The following is a 23,313-nucleotide window of genomic DNA, read 5'->3' as shown; positions in this document are numbered from 1 at the left end:
GGTTGGCTGACTTCAGCTTTTCATCAGTCAGCCTTTATCTCGATTTACATACCCTGTATCTGAATTTCTGAACAGGGAGGGGCAACAGAAACAAATGCCTGGAGAAGAAGAAACATTACATAGCAGCCATCTCGGATACAGTCACAGGCGGTGTACTGTTTCATTGCATAACAGTTTTACATTCGAGGAGATATCCATAGACAGACATGATTTAGCTTTCAAATCTCACATCCTGGGACTACGGTAAGGAAATAGCCTAATTTAACACTGGAGGCTTTTGGACAGTTTCCTATGTTTTAACAATGTTGAGCTATGCATGCTGACAGTAGCCTTTGTGAAACTCGAGGGCCGTGTGGAATAGTGCTGGTAGCACAGCTAAAGAGGGTGAAGAAAATGTATATTTTTCTCTCTCCCCAGGTTAAACTACTAGCATGGCTGAGTCTGCAGCCTTGTTTTCAGATGGTATGTGACATACTGGCTTTGTGATCAACTCTTAACTCACAAATTATACTGAACTATTTTCATATGGATACGGACATAATGACATTTATCCAAATATTGTATGGTTTAATCACATTTCTCCAAGAATGTTATATGGGAAAAGAAAAAGGGAAAATATTTCACTTTCGCTATTTGATAAAGAGGGAGAGCCCAGCGGCAAAGCAGAGGGGGAAGATACAGCACGATAAAACTGGGTTGACCAAATGCTTATTTTCTCATAGATGAAACATCGGATCGCTACATAATTTTCAGTTCCCAAAACTAGAATGTGTTATGAACAGAGTGCACAAAGTTTTTTAGACTTGGGCAATTGCCATACTCTCTAGAAATGATGTTATTTAGAAGGAGTGCAACGGCAGTTTCAAGTTCTTGCGTACAAACTCACACAGAGAGTAGGCGTTCCCTGATGCAAATACATGGTAAAATGTACCAGTAGGATATTGCTAACTCTGGGTGGTGCTTGGCTCTGCCCACCTTGCTTGTTATTCCCACAACGTGACAACGATTTCCATTTTAAAAAGCCCATAGGAACTATTTTGGGGAAGCTATAATAATACTTCTATACATTGTAAATACAGTTAAATGCTGCCATGTTTTGTACAAAATCAAAGCAATGATTGTCCTTAAAGATTAACATTGTGGGGTGTTGGGTTGAGCGTACAGAGATTAACACAGAGACAGGGAGGTTCTAGTCAGAAAACACGATTTTACTAGGCAATAAAATACACATAACAACAAAATCACTTAGGTTTGGCTCAGCCCTTCTTCTCAGCCTCTGTTCTCCCCCACGGTGTTCGTTTTATGTGCCTCCAGGCTGGTTGGCACTTTCCCCTAATAACCTCTACTTGGATCTGTGTCGGGGTGCCCAGCCCGTGTACTCCCAGCAGAGGGAGCCAGCGCGCAGCACGTACCTCCCCCTCTATTACCAACCCCAGGGGTAGACTTCCCGGGATACCACAATTGTAATAAACTGTCTGGAATGATGCCCTCCAATGTCAGTCACAGAGACGTTGACAGATGTTTGTAAAGTCATATTTGTGAAACATGTGATATTCAAATCTTTAAAGCCTCCCTCCTAGTCCTACCCACTTCGGAGCAGATTCACAGAGATGATGTGATAACTTGGCTTGATAACTTTGCATCTTTCTTATCTAACATCACTCCCAGATGCCCAGTTTGTGGATAAGCACATGGCTGAGCTCATTCAGAGGGTTATCATAGTGATGCCCATAGCAGATGACCTACTCCAGAGGCGCCTGATCCATAAGGAGGTGTACTCTAATATCCATGCTACCAGGACCAGCCAGGGACAAATGAGACTGCTGTATGAGGCCCTGCATTCAGGAGGGGTAAAGGTGAAATCAGCCTTTTACAGGATTCTACTGGAACAACAACCTCAAATAGTCCAAGATCTAGGTAAGAGCATCTCTCTCCCTCTTTGTGCTGCAGAAGTACAATGTATAAAGTTGGGATATCTTGGCTTTTTTCACGTTTGCGATTCATCACTGTCCCATGAGTTAAACCAAAGCCAGTACCTCAATCGCAGCTCAGACAAGATGCAATGTCATTGCTGTGGTTTATGCTAAATGCTTACCATATGTAAGGATCAGCTGATTATGCATCAATGAAAACACTACAGGCAATGGTAAACAATGCTGAGTCTCTCGATATCCTCACCAAAAAATAATAAATGCACCGATGAGAAGGCATTGGTTGCTATTAATGTTCTGTTGCTCTCTCATCCCAGGTGAACCCTCTGCAGTCCATGTCAGCACAACTCTGAATTCTAAAGTCAAAGGTAAATGAGGTGAAATATTGGCTTTGCGATCATCAATACCTGATTGACTGACTTCCTACAATATTAAATTGTGTCCTGTGTTAAATTAGTTTAAAAAGTACAAATAAATGTTGCATTCTTCACCAATGTTATTGTTTTTCAGATGGGAATATTGAAATGTGCCAAACAGAATTGAAATCGTACCTGAAGAGAACATTTGAAAGAATATTTCCAGGAATAGCTACACAAGGACGTCCTACACTCCTAAATAAGATCTACACAGAGCTCTTCATCACAGAGGGTGGAAGTGGTGAGGTCGATAAAGAACATGAGGTGATGAAAATTGAGGCAGTATTAAGGAGACCAGCGACACAAGAGATACCAATCAAATGCAATGACATCTTTAAACCCTTACCTGGACAGGACATGACTATCAGAACTGTGCTCACAAAGGGAGTCGCTGGCATTGGAAAGACCGTCTCAGTGCAGAAATTCATTATGGACTGGGCTGATAGAGAAGCTAATCAGGATATACAGTTCATATTTCCAATTCCTTTTCGGGAGCTGAATTTGATGAAGGAAAAGACACTCAGTTTGATTGACCTACTCCATGATTTCTTCAATGTCATCAAAGAATCAGGACTTTCCAACTTTAAAAAAGTGTTGTTTATCTTTGATGGGTTAGATGAGTGCCAACTTCCTCTGAATTTCAACAGAAATGAGATCTGCTGTGATGTCAAAAAGTCAATCACAGTGGATGTACTTCTGACAAACCTCATAAAGGGGAATCTGCTTCCTTTTGCTCTTCTCTGGATAACTTCACGACCAGCAGCTACCAATCGGATCCCTCCTGAGTGTGTTGACCAGGTTACTGAGGTACGAGGGTTTAGGGATGAACAGAAGGAGAAATACTTCAAGAAGACAGTCAGTGATGAGAAACTAGCTGAAAGAATCATCGCACATATAAAGTCATCAAGGAGCCTCGACATCATGTGCCACATACCAGTGTTCTGTTGGATCTCAGCCACTGTTCTAGGGAAACTGATGAGTAAAGCAGAACGTGGAGACTTGCCCAAGACTCTGACACAAATGTTCTTACAGTTTCTGATCTTTCAGATAATACAGACAATGAGGAAGTATCATGAAGACCCTGACACAGATCTCCACTGGGATAAAGAGATCATTCTGAAACTTGGAAAACTGGCCTTTGAACATCTTGAGAAAGGCAACCTGATCTTCTATGAGAAAGATCTGAAAGAGTTTGGCATTGACATCAGACAAGCTTCTTTGTGCTCAGGAGTGTTCACACAGATCTTAAGAGAAGAGTGTATGTACCAGGAAGTGGTCTACAGCTTTGTTCATCTAAGCCTTCAGGAGTTCATTGCTGCTTTGTATGTGTTTCTTTCATTTGAAGACAACAATGAGGATGTTATAACACCCCAACTACCATCCTCCTCGACTGGAATTGTCTTGTATGAAGAAATTCGTCCTGACAACATCTACAAGAGCGCAGTGGATAAGGCCTTAAAGAGTCAGAATGGACACCTGGACCTGTTCCTGCGCTTCCTTCTTGGCCTCTCACTGAAGTCCAACCAGACACTCCTTCGAGGCCTACTGACACAGACAGAAGGGAGCTCACAGAGCAACAAGGGCACAGTCGACTTCATTAAGGACAGGATCAGGAAAAATCCCTCACCAGAGAGGTGCATCAACCTCTTTCACTGTCTGAATGAGCTGAACGACAATTCCCTGGTGGAGGAAATCCAAATCTACTTGAAGTCAGGAGGTGTTTCGAAGGTTGAACTCTCATATTCTCATTGGTCTGCTCTGGCCTTTGTTATGTTGTCCTCAGACGAGGAGCTGGATGTATTTGAGCTGAATAAATTTGTCAGATCAGACGAAGGCGTTATGAGACTGTTGCCAGTGATCAAAGCCTCTAAAACGGCTCTGTAAGTACTCTGCTTTCTGTCTCGCTCTCTCTCTATCCTTCTCTTCTTCTCATAAACATTCAACAAGTGACAGGTTGTCCTTTCTCAGATTCAGATACATGTTCAAAACACACAAACCTGGGCTGGTCTATGGACTAAAGTTCTAGAAACACTGGACTAAAACACTGAGTGGTATTTTCAAATGTTCCTTATTTCCCTAAGGATGAATTCTTGCAATATCACTTGGAGATGTTGTGAGAATCTGGCCTTATCTTTCGGATCATGTACCTCAAGTTTGAGAAAGCTGGACCTGAGTCACAATGGCCTGACTGATTCAGGGGTGGAGCTGCTCTGTTTTGGACTGGGCAATCCACTCTGTAAATTGGAAACACTGAAGTGAGTATTATAACTATTATATTATTATTATTTAGGTAACAAATCCAATGTATTAATTATTTCTCGTAAAATAAATTATTTTGTAACTTCTCAGCTTTTTGTTGGGTGTCCTGAAAGAGTAAAACCCTTTCTACTTATCTGCAGGCTGTCAGGCTGTAAAGTCCAAGAGAACGGCTGTGCTTCTCTGGCTTCAGCTCTGAGGTCAAACCCGTCACACCTGAGACAGCTGGATCTGAGTTACAATAACCCAGGAGATTCAGGAGTGAAGCAGCTCTCTGCTGCACTGGAGGTTCCAGACTGTAAACTGGAGACACTGAGGTGAGTATTCTCTCCACTCAACAGGTCACTTTGTTAACTTTAGAGTAATATTTGATTAAATATACAGCACCAATGTTCTTTTTTCAGTCTGATTGAGTGCAGCCTAACTGGGACATGTTGTGATGCCCTGGCCTCAGCTCTGTGCTCAAGCTCTTCAAGTCTGAGAGAGTTGGATCTTAGTCGCAATGACCTGCACAGTATTGGGCTGGAGCTGCTCTCTGCTGGACTGAGGAGCACCAATTGTAAACTAGAAACGCTGAGGTGATAATTGTCATTATGTTTAATCGTTTGCATTTCAGAAATTGTAAAAAAATCTCTTGTAAAAAATTACAGAAGATGATATTTCACAAAGCAGGATGAGTGACTCAGTCTAAGATGCTCTCTTTATTTCAAACATTTTCATTAATTGATTGATTACTGTACATTGCCGATTCTATTACTGACTCTATTAAACATCATGAACTTGGTTGTTTTGAGTAAAACAAATTATTGTGTGGCTTCTCAGCTCTTATGTATGTATACTGAAAGAGTTAACTCTTTTCTACTTCTCTGCAGGCTGTCAAACTGTAAAGTCGAAGAGAAAGGCTGTGCTTCTCTGGCTTCAGCTCTGTGGTCAAACCCCTCACACCTGAGGGAACTGGACTTGAGCTACAATCATAACCTGCAGGATGCAGGAGTGGCCAATCTTTCTGCTGCACTGGGGAATCCACTTTGTAATCTGGAGTCACTGAGGCAAGTGCTGATAAAGAATAGTGTTGTTAAATCTTGTTCCTGGAGACGCCATCTGAGTTTCAGATAGTTGAGATACTGATGGTTGACACTCAAACTGTACAGACTCAGCTGAAACAGAAAAAACATATCCCTCTCTTATCTGAAGGCTTGAAACCTGTGAAGTCACAGAAGAAGGCTTTTCTTCCCTAGCCTCTGCTCTGAAGTCCAACCCTTCACACCTGAGACAGCTGGACCTGAGCAGCAATAAAGCAGGAGACACCGGAGCAAAGCTGCTCTCTGCTGCACTGGAACATCCAGGTTGTAAACTATTGAAATTGAGGTTAGTCTTTTTGTAACAATTTGTAACTAAACAGGAACGGGATTTGGATTTTTAGCTAAAGTTACTGTCAACGTTGGTATCAAGATGGAGTGAAGGCCTCTTCCCTTCCTTTGTGCAGGCTGTCATTCTGTAGTGTCCTGGGGGACGGTTGCTGTTCCCTAGCTTCAGCTCTGAGGTCAAACCCCTCACACCTGAGACAGCTGGACCTGAGTAACAATTTCCTAGGAGACTCAGGAGTGAAGTTGCTCTCTGCTTTATTGGAGGACCCACACTGTGAAATCAAGACACTGAGGTACAGTTACACGACTTACAACAATACTTCATATAATTCCTTGTTATATTTGGAAAGAGTCAAACTGTGAAGGTCTGTGGCTCTAAGCTATGCGTTTAAAATTAGGATGAGGCTGCGCGACCGAAGTTAATTGCCCTGTTCCTCCTCGTCCAGCACCACTGGAAGTATCTTCCCCCGAGCTAAAGAAGTGCTTGTGCACGTTATGTCTGGTGTGCGTCGGGTTCTGTACCCATTTATTGATTGTTCTGTTTTCCGGTGGAGTTTTGTTATTAAACTGCGCCGTTGGAAACACAGTTTTTGCTCTCCTGCGTCTGACTTCTCTGCCGCCAGTACGCCCCCCGTACAAATACATCCACAGGTACACCTCCAATTGACTCAAATTATATCAATTAGCCTATCAGAAGCTTCTAAAGCCATGACATCATTTTCTGGAATTTTCCAAGCTGTTTAAAGGCACAGTCAACTTAGTGTATGTAAACTTCTGACCCACTGGAATTGTGATACAGTGAATAATAAGTGAAATAATCTGTCTGTAAACAATTGTTGGAAAAATTACTTGTCATGCTGTAACGGCTTTCTTCGATAGAAGGAGAGTCGGACCAAAATGCAGCGTGTAGATTGCGATCCATGTTTATTCAACAATGATAAAACATGAACTGTCCGAAAACAAACGTAATGTGAAAACCAAAACAGCCTAAACTGGTGCAAACTAACACAAGACAGTTACAAGGACACTAAGGACAATCACCCACGAAACACCCAAAGAATATGGCTGCCTAAATATGGTTCCCAATCAGAGACAACGATAAACACCTGCCTCTGATTGAGAACCACTTCAGACAGCCATAGACTTCACTAGAACACCCCACTAAGCTACAATCCCAACACACCACATACAAAAACCAGGGCGTGACACATGCACAAAGTAGATGTCCTAACCGACTTGTCAAAACTATAGTTTGTTAACAAGAAATTTGAGGAGTGGTTGAAAAACAAGTTTTAATGACTCCAACCTAAGTGTATGTAAACTTCCGACTTCAACTGTACATTTTTCAAGCAGGCCACCATAGTCCCTGTGCCCAAAAAAGCGAAGGTATCCTGCCTAAATGACTACCACCCCGTAACACTCACGTGGGTAGCCATGAAGTACTTTGAAAGGCTGGTCATCAACACCATCATCCCCTCAGGCGTGCATCCTTAGTACACTCCTGTACTCCCTGTTCACCCACGACTGCGTGGCCAGGCACGACTCCACCACCATCATTAAGTTCGAAGACAACACAACAGTGTGTCACGGCTTCCGCCGAAGTTGGTGCCCCTCCTTGTTCGGACGACGTTCGGCAGTTGTCGTCACCGGCTTTCTAGCTGCCACCGATCCACGTTTCTTTTTCCATTTGTGATGTCTTGATTGTACACACCTGGATCCCATTACATTATTATTATTTCCCTATTTAATCCTCTGGTTCTCATTATGTTTTGTTCTTGATTGTTCCCGGTTCTGTGTTAGTTTGTTGTGTTAGGGTTTGTGATATTGCATGGATTTATTTTTGTTGATTATTTTTCCAGAGTAAAAGTATGTTATTTTACTCAGTTCTGTGTCCTGCGCCTGACTCCGTTTTCACCTCTGCACAACTGACACATGACACAGTGGTAGACCTGATCACCGACAATGATAAGACAGCCTACAGGGTGGAGGACAGAGACCTGGCAGCGTGGTGCCAGGACAACAATGGAGCTGATCGTGGACTGCAGGAAAAGGACGGCCGAACACGCCCCCATTCACAGCAACGGGGCTGTAGTGGAGCGGGTCAAGAGTTTCAAGTTCCTTGGTGTCCACAACACACCTTTTCCCCCTCAGGAGACTGAAAAGATTTGGCATGGGTCCCCAGATCCTCAAAGTTCTACAGCTGCACCATCGAGTATTCTGACCGATTGCATCACCTCCTGGTATGGCAACTGCTCGGTGTCTGACCGTAAGGTGCTACAGAGGGCATTGCATATGGCCCAGTACATCACTGGGGCCAAGCTTCCTGCCATCCAGGACCTGTATACTAGGTGGTGTCAGAGGAAGGCCCAAAAAATGGTCAAAGACTCCAGTCACCCAATCATGGACTGTTCTCTCTGCTACCGCACGACAACCAGCACCGGAGCACCAGAGTCCAAAAGGCTCCAAAACAGCTTCTACCCCCAAGCCATGAGACTGCTGACCAATTAATCACATGGCCACACAAACTACAGTGGGGCAAAAAAGTATTTAGTCAGCCACCAATTGTGCAAGTTCTCCCACTTAAAAAGATGAGAGAGGCCTGTAATTTTCATCATAGGTACACTTCAACTATGACAGACAAAATGAGAGAAAAAAATCCAGAAAATCACATTGTAGGATTTTTAATGAATTTATTTGCAAATTATGGTGGAAAATAAGTATTTGGTCAATAACAAAAGTTTATCTCAATACTTTGTTATATACCCTTTCTTGGCAATGACAGAGGTCAAACGTTTTCTGTAAGTCTTCACAAGGTTTTCACACACTGTTGCTGGTATTTTGGCCCATTACTCCATGCAGATCTCCTCTAGACCAGTGATGATTGGGGCTGTTGCTGGGCAACACGGACTGTCAACTCCCTCCAAAGATTTTCTATGGGGTTGAGATCTGTTACTTTGATCCCAGCTCTCTGCAGGTCATTCACTAGGTCCCCCCGTGTGGTTCTGGGATTTTTGCTCACCGTTCTTGTGATCATTTTGACCCCACGGGGTGAGATCTTGCGTGGAGTCCCAGATCGAGGGAGATTATCAGTGGTCTTGTATGTCTTCCATTTCTTAATAATTTCTCCCACAGTTGATTTCTTCAAACCAAGCTGCTTACCTATTGCAGATTCAATCTTCCCAGCCTGGTGCAGGTCTAGTTTGGAGTGTGACTGTTTGAGGTTGTGGACAGGTGTCTTTTATATTGATAACAAGTTCAAACAGGTGCCATTAATACAGGTAACGAGCAGAGGACAGAGGAGCCTCTTAAAGAAGAAGTTACAGGTCTGTGAGAGACAGAAATCTTGCTTGTTTGTAGGTGACCAAATACTTATTTTCCACCATAATTTGCAAAAAAATTCATTAAAAATCCTACAATGTGATTTTCTGGATTTTTTTCTCATATTGTCCCCCCCCCCCCCCCCTTTGTTTTACACTGCTGCTACTCGCTGTTTATTATCTATGCATAATCACTTTATCCCTACCTACATGTACAAATTACCCTGACTAACCTGTACCCCCGCTCATTGACTCGGTGCCAGTACTCCCTATATATAGCCTCGTTATTGTTATTTTATTGTGTTAATTTTTATTTAGTTTATTGAGTAAATATCTTGTTAATTCTATTTCTTGAACTGCATTGTTGGTTAAGGACTTGTAAGTAAGCATTTCACTAAAATACCTGTTGTATTCGGCTTATGTGACAAATACACATTTTTATTTGAATCTGTGTATAGAGAATCTGGCACATGCACAGACGCTTTTTTAGCTATCGGGAAGAGCATACCAGAGAATTCAGCAATGCAGCCACTTCTTTGACGTTATAACATTATATTTCTCTCTGTAGGCTTACAGACTGTTACATTTCAGAGGAAGCATTTGTTTCTCTGGCTTCAGCCCTGATATCAAACCCCTCTCACCTGAGAGAGCTGGACCTGACCAGGAATTACGGAGGAGATTCAGGAGTGAAGCTGCTCTGTGCTGGACTGAAGGATCCATGCTGTAAACTGGAGAAACTGAGGTGAGTTTTATAATCGGCAGTGTTGAACTAATTACTGTGGTTAAGAGAATTCTGTTTCTCATTATCTGTTGACATTTTTGCCAGCCTGTTTTGTTGTAATCTGAGTTGGGAATGCTGTGAGGCAATGGCAGCAGCTCTCCGCTCAACCTCAAGTCTGAGAGAGCTGGACCTGAGTCACAATTATCTGGGGAATTCAGGAGTGACAATGCTCTCTGCAGGATTGGGCGATCCTCACTGTAAACTGATGATTCTGAGGTATTGGATTTAATTGAACTATTTTTATTGACTTTAAAAGTCACCAACTATTTGAGTTGAATTTCAGAAATGGCTTAGTGAATTACTTTCATCCTCTGCAGGCTCTGTAATTGTGGTATGACAGAGGAAGGCTGTGCTTCTCTGGCCACAGAGCTGAGGTTAAATCCCTCTCACCTGAAAGATCTGGACCTGAGTTCCAATTCTCCAGGAGACCCTGGAATGAATCTGCTCTTTGCTGTGCTAGTGGATCCCTGTTGTAAACTGGAGATTTTGACGTGATTAATCATGACAAACTTTTGTGATATTACAATCACTGCAATTAGCTTATTCCATGTTGTGGGTTTGATTTAGTTAACGGTATGGTTATAGATGTAGTATACAGAAAGCAATAGAAAGTCATTGCTGTCATATTACAGTTTGTATCCTAAGTTTCAGTGTTTTTGGTTTCCCCTCCAGTCTGGATAACTGTCACCTCACTGAGAATTGCTGTGCAGCACTGGCCACTGCTCTCAGCTCAAACACCTGTAGTCTGAAAAACCTGAACCTGAGTGACAACAACCTATATGATTCAGGAGTACAGCTACTCTCAGCTGGATTGAAGAATACACAGTGTAAACTGGAGACACTGAAGTAGGTGTACATGGCTTAGCCTTAGCCAATGCAGATGTGGGCTTTATACTGAAAAGTTTTATACAATCATTTTTGATCTGACATGGAATAACTGGATTATCTTCCTGTAGGTTAGCAAACTGTAAGTTCAAAGAGGATGGCTGTGTTGCTCTGGCCTCAGCTTTAAGCTCCAACCCCTTCCACCTGACAGAGCTCGATCTGAACCAGAACCGGTATGGGCGTGGAAAAGCCCAGCTCAAAGCATTGCAGAAGGATCCACACTGTAAACTAGAGAAAGTGGGGTGAGTGGTATAGTTGTGGTATAGTGTCAAGAGTATCACAAATGTCATTCAAGATGTGTTTGTGTTTGTTAATAATATTGCAAGTCATTGAGTTTCATTGAAAATGCGAGGTGACCGAAAACAAATGCCTTAATAGTGGCACAGTAAAATGACATAGAGCTCTTTATTACGCCGTATGTTTCTTTCTGATGGTCCTGTATTTAGCTCTCCTGTATACATACAACTCATTGTTATTGTTCTGCAAAATCCTCTCTTTTAGATTGGTCCCAATGTGAAACAGCCATCATCATACAGGACCGAGAAATGAGCCGCATTCTGAAGAGACAGTCAAGAAGTGAGGTGGACGTAGTGCTCGACCGTTCTTGAAACCACTGAACTAAAAACAAGCTGTGTGTAGACCAAATAGACCAAACGGATGCAGCGTAACATTACAAACAAGTGAGATGAATACATGTTTTGATTATGCTTTATCATTTTGAAAACGCTCAACACCTACTTTACAAATGTAATGCATGTGTTTGCAGTGCAGTCCTGATCTTTGAAAAATATATAGGCTATGTATTTTCCGGGATAAATGTGTACATATTTACAAGGTTTTATACACATTGTATAAGGGGATTGATTGTCAATGTTCTATTTAATGTCATAGGAATAAAATACAATGTTAGAATGGTACGTCATTGTGCATATTCTTAGACATCCTCATCAAATGAATATCTTAAGATAGTTTGTCACACACGCATGTACACACGCGCGCACACACACACACAGGTCTGCTGGTTTAAAGGCTGAATTCTCCTGTTTCCATTAGGGGCTCATTAGTGTCCTCATCTGGGCCCTGTGAAAAACAAGAGACTGTTTAGTGAGTCCAGTGCAGCTAAACATGTGACCATGTCAATATGTATTTGATTGTGTGAGTGTGTATTCGGCCAGGTGCATATGTGCGGATGTGCTAGTGTTTGTATATGTGTACAGTGCCTTGCGAAAGTATTCGCCCCCTTGAACTTTGCGACCTTTTGCCATATTTCAGGCTTCAAACATAAAGATATAAAACTGTATTTTTTTGTGAAGAATCAACAACAAGTGGGACACAATTGTGAAGTGGAACGACATTTATTGAATATTTCAAACTTTTTTAACAAATCAAAAACTGAAAAATTGGCCGTGCAAATTTATTCAGCCCCCTTAAGTTAATACTTTGTAGCACCACCTTTTGCTGCGATTACAGCTGTAAGTCGCTTGGGGTATGTCTCTATCAGTTTTGCACATCGAGAGACTGAATTTTTTTCCCATTCCTCCTTGCAAAACAGCTCGAGCTCAGTGGGGTTGGATGGAGAGCATTTGTGAACAGCAGTTTTCAGTTCTTTCCACAGATTCTCGATTGGATTCAGGTCTGGACTTTGACTTGGCCATTCTAACACCTGGATATGTTTATTTTTGAACCATTCCATTGTAGATTTTGCTTTATGTTTTGGATCATTGTCTTGTTGGAAGACAAATCTCCGTCCCAGTCTCAGGTCTTTTGCAGACTCCATCAGGTTTTCTTCCAGAATGGTCCTGTATTTGGCTCCATCCATCTTCCCATCAATTTTAACCATCTTCCCTGTCCCTGCTGAAGAAAAGCAGGCCCAAACCATGATGCTGCCACCACCATGTTTGACAGTGGGGATGGTGTGTTCAGCTGTGTTGCTTTTCTGCCAAACATAACGTTTTGCATTGTTGCCAAAAATGTCAATTTTGGTTTCATCTGACCAGAGCACCTTCTTCCACATGTTTGGTGTGTCTCCCAGGTGGCTTGTGGCAAACTTTAAACAACACTTTTTATGGATATCTTTAAGAAATGGCTTTCTTCTTGCCACTCTTCCATAAAGGCCAGATTTGTGCAATATACGACTGATTGTTGTCCTATGGACAGAGTCTCCCACCTCAGCTGTAGATCTCTGCAGTTCATCCAGAGTGATCATGGGCCTCTTGGCTGCATCTCTGATCAGTCTTCTCCTTGTATGAGCTGAAAGTTTAGAGGGACGGCCAGGTCTTGGTAGATTTGCAGTGGTCTGATACTCCTTCCATTTCAATATTATTGCTTGCACAGTGCTCCTTGGGATGTTTAAAGCTTGGGAAATCTTTTTGTATCCAAATCCGGCTTTAAACTTCTTCACAACAGTATCTCGGACCTGCCTGGTGTGTTCCTTGTTCTTCATGATGCTCTCTGCGCTTTTAACGGACCTCTGAGACTATCACAGTGCAGGTGCATTTATACGGAGACTTGATTACACACAGGTGGATTGTATTTATCATCATTAGTCATTTAGGTCAACATTGGATCATTCAGAGATCCTCACTGAACTTCTGGAGAGAGTTTGCTGCACTGAAAGTAAAGGGGCTGAATAATTTTGCACGCCCAATTTTTCAGTTTTTGATTTGTTAAAAAAGTTTGAAATATCCAATAAATGTCGTTCCACTTCATGATTGTGTCCCACTTGTTGTTGATTCTTCACAAAAAAATACAGTTTTATATCTTTATGTTTGAAGCCTGAAATGTGGCAAAAGGTCGCAAAGTTCAAGGGGGCCGAATACTTTCGCAAGGCACTGTATATGTTGCTGTGTGTGTGAGTGCGTGTGCTGGCATTTGTGTGCATTTATTCTTGCCTGTGCTAGACGATTGTAGGTCTGAGTGTGGGGGCCGCTATACCGTCGTAGACCTCTCCAGGACAGGAAGAGAGTGTAGACAGAGGCCAGCAGACACTGTACTGTGAACATGATAGAGCTGCCCTTCGCTATGTACACACCCGCACGCTGAGAGGGAGACAAAGAAAGGAGGAGGTTACACAGAGAGAGAGAGACACATGCACATACATACATACACAGACAGTACAACACACCTGTTGGTCTGTGTAGAGTGCTTTAGCCTGTGAAGTGATGAGGCTGTAGGCCAGCAGAGCACAGCACCCCAGCAGTAGGCTGAATATGTTCAGGCCTATCAGTGTGGTCACCTGTTCAACACGTTAACAGAGCAGTGAGCATAACAACTTAACTTAAAATAAAAAATGGTGAAACACTTCACAATCACAGAAGCAATGAATTTAGCGACTCACTACTAACAGTGGCGAACAACACAAAAGATTCACTAGGGTGAGACTTCAAAATTGGGATAATGAATTCAAAAAGTATATCATACATTTTTTGATTAATCAGATCACTCGTTGAATAAAGCATTTGTGTGATATATGCCTAGTTAAAAAAATACAAATATACATACTCACATTGAGTTTGTTGGGTTTCCTCTGAACTTCCATTGCCAGCCCTCCAGTGGCCAGATACTGTAACAACACACAATAACCAGCTTAGTGAAACATCAAATCAAGCTTTATTTGTCACGTGCGCCGAATACAACAGGTGTAGACCTTACAGTGAAATGCTTACTGACATCATCTATACCAGGGTCATGTTCAGAGGGCACATCATGGGAAAAACATTTTGAAACAGGTAGTGACAACATAGACAGTGTCAACCGGGGATGCCTAGGCATTATCTCAGTGGGCTAACACAGTCTTGCATAAGACAGTGAAAAGCGAGGACTCACAAACAGGCCGGACCAGACTGGTGTAGTCAAGGAGACGGAACAGTTGAAGCTCACGCAGGCGTAGGTTACTGTGGTTAGAATGGAGGCCAGGGCACCGAAGACCTGCAAAACCTTAGTGACAGAGAGAGACAGGAGAAGTACTCTAGAGTGATGGTTTTGGGTAACACTTTATTTCACAGGAAATGGTAACGTATTTACAAAACTACATGGTAAAATTATGATAACTGATTAATAACAGTATTTGGTCACAGGGCAGTGATTAGGAACCACAGGGTTGCTTTTTGTTTTCCTCATCTCACCCCAGTGACAAGGAGGCGGGTGTTAACGACTGTCCCAAACCAGCGTCCAATCCGCACATCTTTAAATTCTTCCTGATTGGTGGTTACAGTGAGTGGGTGGCTCGAGGTGCGGTCCTTAAAAAAAACATGGTACAGCCCCTCTTGGAACATGTTCTGAGTCATCTGAGAAAGGCAGACAACAAAAACATGTCGCTGTTTGATGATGTAATAGCTACAGCTGAAGATATCAGGAAAACGTATCTCATCTAATGGGCATATCAGGCTACACACACACACACACACTGTCACATGCAAACACACTCCGATCACAGCCTTTCTCTCTCTATCTTACCTTCAGCTGCAGTGGGTCCACAGCCTGGCTTCCTCATGAACAACTTTCATATCCACAAAGAATAGAATAAGCCTTCTAAACCTCATAGAGGGAAAAAAGAGAGGGACCTGAAATCATAAAGGCTTTGTGTTGGTCAGTCATTCACAGCGTCTCACTCTTCCGCCCTCACCACCCCAGACTGACACGGTCAAAGTTCACCTGAGACATAGTTTACTTCCAGGCTGATATGGTCCACCTCTAAGGAAGGGATAATGTGTTCTGATTGGCCAGAGAGAGAGAGAGACTTGATCAATGAGGGGATCTGACTAATCTGGCCAGGGTGCCCGGTTGGGCGCGTTTTGCACCTGGTGAAAGTTGATTGCATAACTTTAGGAACCGGGCTGCCTCCAGGGTGTGAGCCAGGTGCTCCCTTCAAAACCCATGGCAAAGTCAGCTCAAAACATAATTAAACACGTGGAGTAATGATTAGGATTAATTGCCTTTCCAATGAAAACTAGTTTGAAAATTCAAACAACAGTCAAATGTTTGGACACACCTACTCATTCAAAGGTTTTTCTTAATTTGTACTATTTTCTACATTGTAGAATAATAGTGAAGACATCAACACTATGAAATAACACATATGGAATCAAGTAGTGATGAAAAAAAGTGTTAAATCAAAATATACACTGCTCAAAAAAATAAAGGGAACACTTAAACAACACAATGTAACTCCAAGTCAATCACACTTCTGTGAAATCAAACTTTCCACTTAGGAAGCAACACTGATTGACAATAAATGTCACATGCTGTTGTGCAAATGGAATAGACAACAGGTGGAAATTATAGGCAATTAGCAAGACACCCCCAATAAAGGAGTGGTTCTGCAGGTGGGGACCACAGACCACTTCTCAGTTCCTATGCTTCTTGGCTGATGTTTTGGTCACTTTTGAATGCTGGCAGTGCTTTCACTGTAGTGGTAGCATGAGACGGAGTCTACAACCCACACAAGTTGCTCAGGTAGTGCAGCTCATCCAGGATGGCACATCAATGCGAGCTGTGGCAAGAAGGTTTGCTGTGTCTGTCAGCGTAGTGTCCAGAGCATGGAGGCGCTTCCAGGAGACAGGCCAGTACATCAGGAGACGTGGAGGAGGCCGTAGGAGGGCAACAACCCAGCAGCAGGACCGCTACCTCTGCATTTGTGCAAAGAGGAGCAGGAGGAGCACTGCCAGAGCCCTGCAAAATGACCTCCAGCAGGCCACAAATGTGCATGTGTCTGCTCAAACGGTCAGAAACAGACTCCATGAGGGTGGTATGAGGGCCTGACATCCACAGGTGGGGGTTGTGCTTACAGCCCAACACTGTGCAAGACGTTTTCATTTGCCAGATAACACCAAGATTGGCAAATTCGCCACTGGCGCCCTGTGCTCTTCACAGATGAAAGCAGGTTCACACTGAGCACATGTGACAGACATGACAGTCTGGAGACGCCGTGGAGAACGTTCTGCTGCCTGCAACATCCTCCAGCATGACCGGTTTGGCGGTGGGTCAGTCATGGTGTGGGGTGGCATTTCTTTGGGGGGCCGCACAGCCCTCCATGTGCTCGCCAGAGGTAGCCTGACTGCCATTAGGTACCGAGATGAGATCCTCAGACCCCTTGTGAGACCATATGCTGGTGCGGTTGGCCCTGGGTTCCTCCTAATGCAAGACAATGCTAGACCTCATGTGTCTGGAGTGTGTCAGCAGTTCCTGCAAGAGGAAGGTATTGGTGCTATAGACTGGCCAGCCCGTTCCCCAGACCTGAATCCAATTGAGCACATCTGGGACATCATGTCTCGCTCCATCCACCAACGTCACGGTGCACCACAGACTGTCCAGGAGTTGGCGGATGCTTTAGTCCAGGTCTGGGAGGAGATCCCTCAGGAGACCATCCGCCACCTCATCAGGAGCATGCCCAGGCGTTGTAGGGAGGTCATACAGGCACGTGGAGGCCACACACACTACTGAGCCTCATTTTGACTTGTTTTAAGGACATTACATCAAAGTTGGATCAGCCTGTAGTGTGGTTTTCCACTTTAATTTTGAGTGTGACTCCAAATCCAGACCTCCATGGGTTGATAAATTTGATTTCCATTGATATTTTTTGTGTGGTTTTGTTGTCAGCACATTCAACTATGTAAAGAAAAAAGTATTTAATAAGAATATTTCATTCATTCAGATCTAGGATGTGTTATTTTAGTGTTCCCTTTATTTTTTTTACTTAGTGGGACTATAATTTGTTTTTCAACAGGACAATGACCCTAAACAAACCTCCAGGCTGTGTAAGTTTTATTTGACCATGAAGGAGAGTGATGGTCTGGCCTCCACAATCACTCGACCTCAACACAATTGAGATGGTTCGGGATGAGTTGGACCACAGAGTGGAGGAAAAGCTGCCAACAAGTGCTCAGCATATGTCGGAATTCCTTCAAGACTTTTGGAAAATCATTCCTCATAAAGCTGGTTGAGAGAATGCCAAGAGTGTGCAAAGCTGTCATCAAGGCAAAGGCTGGATACTTTGAAGAATCTCAAATATAAAATATATTTCAATTTTTTTTCTCCCTTACTACACGATTCCATGTGTGTTGTTTGATAGTTTTGATGTCTTCACCATTATTCTACAATGTAGAAAATAATACAAATAAAGAAAACCCTTGAATGAGAAGGTGTGTCCAAACTTTTGACTGGTACTGTATATATAATACATTTCCATTGATTCTTGAAGAATATAACTTACAAATGCCACATGAGCTTAGTTCAACTGTCACACTCCATGAGAACCCAAAATATAAGCTTGTTTTTCTCCAATGTTTTTAAACTTTGTAAATGTAAGCAAACACTGTATAGCCTCATAACATGGTTAAAATAATCATTATGATATCATGGATGGTCAGTCCTTTCATCCATAGCTCTGTCTATTAATCTGAGAGCGGTTACATGTCTCCAGGCCCATCCCTCAGCTTTTTACCAAAACAGAGAGGGGGTGGCCGTTTTGTTATTGTTTCATCTGTGGATTTTCCCTTTAAACAACTGCATATGATCAAGATATCAAAGTGTCACCAACAAAAGGTAAACTATAGTCCAATAGCAAGTGCAGCATATGGCATTCATTTTTCACATGTAAATTCCAGTAGTACTCAAAGCATGTCATTCCATGAGCGCAGCATTTATTTTTCAATGCGAATCAATGAGCCCAATCAGTCCTCCATGACAACAACATCATAAACAACAGAGTAGGGCTGGCTAATAAGTCCTTAGTTTTTGGGGTCATGCTCAGGTAAAGCAATTTGGCTAATCTATACTTCCATATTTCCAAGTCCTATTCTTGAAGATCAAGGGGTATAACATTTATTGGAATTATTGGAATTCTGATAATTGTTTTTTTAATGTAAAGATATAATTTAATCGTATTATTATATGTAATAGAAAGTGATGGGTTAGAAGAGGCCTACATAACCCACCCATAAAGTAAAATTTAACATCCATATACAGCTATGTAAACTTTAACATTGATTTATCCTGCAATAGATGTCATTCAATTGGTAACATACGTTTAGGTCTTCTTCTAATTACTCTTAAGAGGACAGTAATGTAAAATTAACTGAATGTAATCAGATTGCATTACTGACTTTGAGTAATCCAAAAGTTACATTACTGATTATAATTTTGGACAGGTAACTGTAACGGATTACATTTAGAAAGTAACTTAGCCAACCCTGTGTGTTACATAGCATGTTGCACAAAATGTCTGCCATGCATTTCTCAGGTGCTGCAACACATTGTTGGTGGATAGGGTGAGTTTGTCCCAGAGAGTGCTCTGAGACCTAGTGTGGCAAGGTCTCTATAGCTCTGGCACTATACTTGACTTTTCATTTTATAAATTCATTATCACTATTGTTATCAAGTGTGGATATTTTGGAGACTTGTCTTTATTTTTTATAAATGTATTTTGCACTTATTTGACCATGTAAGTTGACTGAGAACACATTCTCATTTACAGCAATGACCTAGGGAATAGTTACAGGAGAGAGAAGGGGGTATGAATGAGCCAATTGGAACTTGTTGTATACATTACTGATATATGGCACCCCATTGAATACAGTTGAAGTCAGAAGTTTACATACACCTTAGCCAAATACATTTAAACTCAGTTTTTCACAATTCCTGACATTTAATCCTAGTAAAAAGTCCCTGTTTTAGGTCAGTTAGGATCACCACTTTATTTTAAGAATGTGAAATGTCAGAATAATAGTAAAGAGAATGATATATTTCAGCTTTTATTTCCACAAATTTGCTATATGATTGAGGTCAGGGCTTTGTGATGGCCACTCCAATACCTTGACTTTGTTGTCCTTAAGCCATTTTGCCACAACTTTGGAAGTATGCTTGAGGTCATTGTCCATTTAGAAGACCCATTTGCGACCAAGCTTTAACTTCCTGACTGATGTCTTGAGATGTTGCTTCAATATATCCACATAATTTTCCTCCCTCATGATGCCATCTATTTTGTGAAGTGCACCAGTCCCTCCTGCAGCAAAGCAACCCCACAACATGATGCTGCCACCTCCGTAATTCATGGTTGGGATGGTGTTTTCGGCTTGCAAGCTTCCCCCTTTTTCCTCCAAACATAACGATGGCAAAACAGTTGTATTTTTGTTTCATCAGACCAGAGGACATTTCTCCAAAAAGTACGATCTTTGTCCCCATGTGCAGTTGCAAACCGTAGTCTGGCTTTTTTATGGCGGTTTTGGAGAAGTGGCTTCTTCCTAGCTAAGCAGCCTTTCCGGTTATGTCGATATAGGACTCGTTTTACTGGGGATATACAGTGGGGCAAAAAAGTATTTAGTCAGCCACCAATTGTGCAAGTTCTCCCACTTAAAAAGATGAGAGAGGCCTGTAATTTTCATCATAGGTACAGACAAAATGAGATTTTTTATGAATTTATTTGCAAATTATGGTGGAAAATAAGTATTTGGTCAATAACAAAAGTTTATCTCAAAACTTTGTTATATACCCTTTGTATATATACCCTATGACAGACAAAATTAGATTTAAAAAATCAATAAAATCACATTGTAGGTCACATTGAAGTGCACCAGTCCCTCCTGCAGCAAAGCAACCCTACAACATGATGCTGCCACCTCCGTAATTCATGGTTGGGATGGTGTTTTCGGCTTGCAAGCTTCCCCCTTTTTCCTCCAAACATAACGATGGCAAAACAGTTGTATTTTTGTTTCATCAGACCAGAGGACATTTCTCCAAAAAGTACGATCTTTGTCCCCATGTGCAGTTGCAAACCGTAGTCTGGCTTTTTTATGGCGGTTTTGGAGAAGTGGCTTCTTCCTAGCTAAGCAGCCTTTCCGGTTATGTCGATATAGGACTCGTTTTACTGGGGATATACAGTGGGGCAAAAAAGTATTTAGTCAGCCACCAATTGTGCAAGTTCTCCCACTTAAAAAGATGAGAGAGGCCTGTAATTTTCATCATAGGTACAGACAAAATGAGATTTTTAATGAATTTATTTGCAAATTATGGTGGAAAATAAGTATTTGGTCAATACCAAAAGTTTATCTCAATACTTTGTTATATACCCTTTGTTGGCAATGACAGAGGTCAAACGTTTTCTGTAAGTCTTCACAAGGTTTTCACACACTGTTGCTGGTATTTTGGCCCATTCCTCCATGCAGATCTCCTCTAGAACAGTTATGTTTTGGGGCTGTTGCTGGGCAACATGGACTTTCAACTCCCTCCAAAGATGTTCTATGGGGTTGAGATCTGGAGACTGGCTAGGCCACTCCAGGACCTTGAAATGCTTCTTACGAAGCCACTCCTTCGTTGCCCGGGCGGTGTGTTTGGGATCATTGTCATGGTGAAAGACCCAGCCACGTTTCATCTTCAATGCCCTTGCTGATGGAAGGAGGTTTTCACTCAAAATCTCACGATACATGGCCCCATTCATTCTTTCCTTTACACGGATCAGTCGTCCTGGTCCCTTTGCAGAAAAACAGCCCCAAAGCATGATGTTTCCACCCCCATGCTTCACAGTAGGTATTGTGTTCTTTGGATGCAACTCAGCATTCTTTGTCCTCCAAACACGACGAGTTGAGTTTTTACCAAAAAGTTATTTTGGTTTCATCTGACCATGTGACATTCTCCCAATCTTCTTCTGGATCATCCAAATGCTCTCTAGCAAACTTCAGACGGGCCTGGACATGTACTGGCTTAAGCAGGGGGACATGTCTGGCACTGCAGGATTTGAGTCCCTGGCGGCGTAGTGTGTTACTGATGGTAGGCTTTGTTACTTTGGTCCCAGTTCTCTGCAGGTCATTCACTAGGTCCCCCCGTGTGGTTCTCACTGTTCTTGTGATCATTTTGACCCCACGGGGTGAGATCTTGCGTGGAGCCCCAGATCGAGGAAGATTATCAGTGGTCTTGTATGTCTTCCATTTCCTAATATTTGCTCCCACAGTTGATTTCTTCAAACCAAGCTGCTTACCTATTGCAGATTCAGTCTTCCCAGCCTGGTGCAGGTCTACAATTTTGTTTCTGGTGTCCTTTGACAGCTCTTTGGTCTTGGCCATAGTGGAATTTGGAGTGTGACTGTTTGAGGTTGTGGACAGGTGTATTTTATACTGATAACAAGTTAAAACAGGTGCCATTAATACAGGTAACAAGTGGAGGACAGAGGAGCCTCTTAAAGAAGTTGTTACAGGTCTGTGAGAGCCAGAAATCTTGCTTGTTTGTAGGTGACCAAATACTTATTTTCCACCATAATTTGCAAATAAATTCATAAAAAAATCATACAATGTGATTTTCTGGATTTCTTTTTCTCATTTTGTCTGTCATAGTTGAAGTGTACCTATGATGAAAATTACAGGCCTCTCTCATCTTTTTAAGTGGGAGAACTTGCACAATTGGTGGCTGACTAAATACTTTTTTGCCCCACTGTAGATACTTGTGTACCTGTGTCCTCAGGCATCTTCACAAGGTCCTTTGGTGTTGTTCTGGGATTGATTTTTCACTTTTCGCACCAAAGTATGTTCATCTCTAGGAGACATAACGCATCTCCTTCCTGAGTGGTATGACGGCTACGTGGTCCCATGATGTTTATACTTGCATACAATTGTTTGTACAGATGAACGTGGTACCTTCAGGCGTTTGGAAATTGTTCCCAAGGATGAACCAGATTTCTTTTGATTTTCCCATGATGTCAAGCAAAGAGACACTGAGTTTGAAGGTAGGCCTTGAAATACATCCACAGGTACACCACCAATTGACTCAAATGATGTCAATTAGCCTATCAGAAGCTTCTAAATCCATGACATCATTTTCTGGAATTTTCCATGCTGTTTAAAGGCACAGTCAACTAGTGTATGTAAACTTCTGACCCACTGGAATTATGATACAGTGAATGATAAGTGAAATAATCTGTCTGTAAACAATTGTTGGAAAAATTACTTGTGTCATGCACAAAGTAGATGTCCTAACCGACTTGCCAAAACTATACTTTGTTAACAAGAAATTTGTGGAGTGGTTGAAAAACAAGTTTTAATGACTCCAACCTAAGCGTATGTAAACTTCCGACTCCAACTGTATATCTGAAAAGACCCGATTGAATATTACACTCCGAAAGCTTCTCAACAACTTGTGGTGGAGTGAGTAAGCAAAGCATGAGTGCCGTATGTATGTATTAACAATGAGAGGGCTAGGCAGTGTGCTAATGCTAGGCAATTATGCTTGCACAAACTGACTGAGGGGTTTCTCTGCTCCTACAGACAGTAGGCTAGTTAATGGTTAACACTAGTTAACCATTACATCTCCAGTATACAGTATGTGTCCAGTTAACAAGGTCATCCCCGCCCCAAGAGATTAGACTTTCCTTGGAGC

General features: G+C 42.1%; 2 protein-coding genes across 3 annotated transcripts; one reads left to right on the top strand and one right to left on the bottom strand.

Moving 5' to 3' along the window:
- Positions 1-68: 68 nt before the first annotated feature.
- Positions 69-11,923, top strand: LOC139405546 (NLR family CARD domain-containing protein 3-like). Of its 2 annotated transcripts, XM_071147966.1 has the most exons (17): positions 69-243; positions 418-462; positions 1,669-1,917; positions 2,249-2,299; positions 2,442-4,227; positions 4,429-4,602; positions 4,747-4,920; positions 5,008-5,181; positions 5,476-5,652; positions 5,798-5,971; positions 6,090-6,263; positions 9,856-10,029; positions 10,114-10,284; positions 10,386-10,559; positions 10,741-10,914; positions 11,025-11,195; positions 11,455-11,923. In XM_071147966.1, the coding sequence occupies exons 2-17, from the start codon at positions 432-434 to the stop codon at positions 11,468-11,470; spliced, it is 4,044 nt and encodes a 1,347-aa protein (XP_071004067.1). In that variant the 5' UTR covers positions 69-243; positions 418-431; the 3' UTR covers positions 11,471-11,923. The 2 variants fall into 2 exon arrangements, with proteins under 2 accessions (XP_071004067.1, XP_071004074.1); XM_071147973.1 differs by lacking the exon at positions 418-462 and having other exon boundaries at positions 70-243.
- A 36-nt stretch (positions 11,924-11,959) lies between these two features.
- On the bottom strand, positions 11,960-15,586 carry LOC139405707 (transmembrane protein 253). Its single transcript, XM_071148134.1, has 7 exons — positions 15,409-15,586; positions 15,078-15,239; positions 14,779-14,889; positions 14,459-14,515; positions 14,078-14,188; positions 13,845-13,991; positions 11,960-12,033 (listed from the first exon to the last, which is right to left on the bottom strand). Exons 2-7 carry the CDS (start codon positions 15,237-15,239, stop codon positions 11,977-11,979), a joined length of 645 nt encoding a protein of 214 aa, XP_071004235.1. The 5' UTR covers positions 15,409-15,586; the 3' UTR covers positions 11,960-11,976.
- Between the last annotated feature and the right edge of the window lie 7,727 nt (positions 15,587-23,313).

The sequence above is a fragment of the Oncorhynchus clarkii genome, chromosome 1, assembly GCF_045791955.1.
Source record: "Oncorhynchus clarkii lewisi isolate Uvic-CL-2024 chromosome 1, UVic_Ocla_1.0, whole genome shotgun sequence".
NCBI classification, from domain to species: Eukaryota; Metazoa; Chordata; class Actinopteri; order Salmoniformes; family Salmonidae; genus Oncorhynchus; species Oncorhynchus clarkii.
Note: the sequence above shows the minus strand (reverse complement) of the source record. Positions and strands in the feature narration are given on the sequence as shown.

Excerpts from the sequence above, each read along its gene's own strand:
- LOC139405546 (XM_071147966.1), top strand. The coding sequence starts at position 432 with ATGGCTGAGTCTGCAGCCTTGTTTTCAGATG. Across the intron at positions 5,182-5,475 it reads TGTAAACTAGAAACGCTGAG|GCTGTCAAACTGTAAAGTCG; the intron begins GTGATAATTGTC and ends ACTTCTCTGCAG. Across the intron at positions 10,915-11,024 it reads TGTAAACTGGAGACACTGAA|GTTAGCAAACTGTAAGTTCA; the intron begins GTAGGTGTACAT and ends ATCTTCCTGTAG.
- LOC139405707 (XM_071148134.1), bottom strand. The coding sequence starts at position 15,239 with ATGACTCAGAACATGTTCCAAGAGGGGCTGTACCATGTTTTTTTTAAG. Across the intron at positions 14,890-15,077 it reads CCCGCCTCCTTGTCACTGGG|GTTTTGCAGGTCTTCGGTGC; the intron begins GTGAGATGAGGA and ends TCTGTCACTAAG. Across the intron at positions 12,034-13,844 it reads CCTACAATCGTCTAGCACAG|GGCCCAGATGAGGACACTAA; the intron begins GCAAGAATAAAT and ends TGTTTTTCACAG.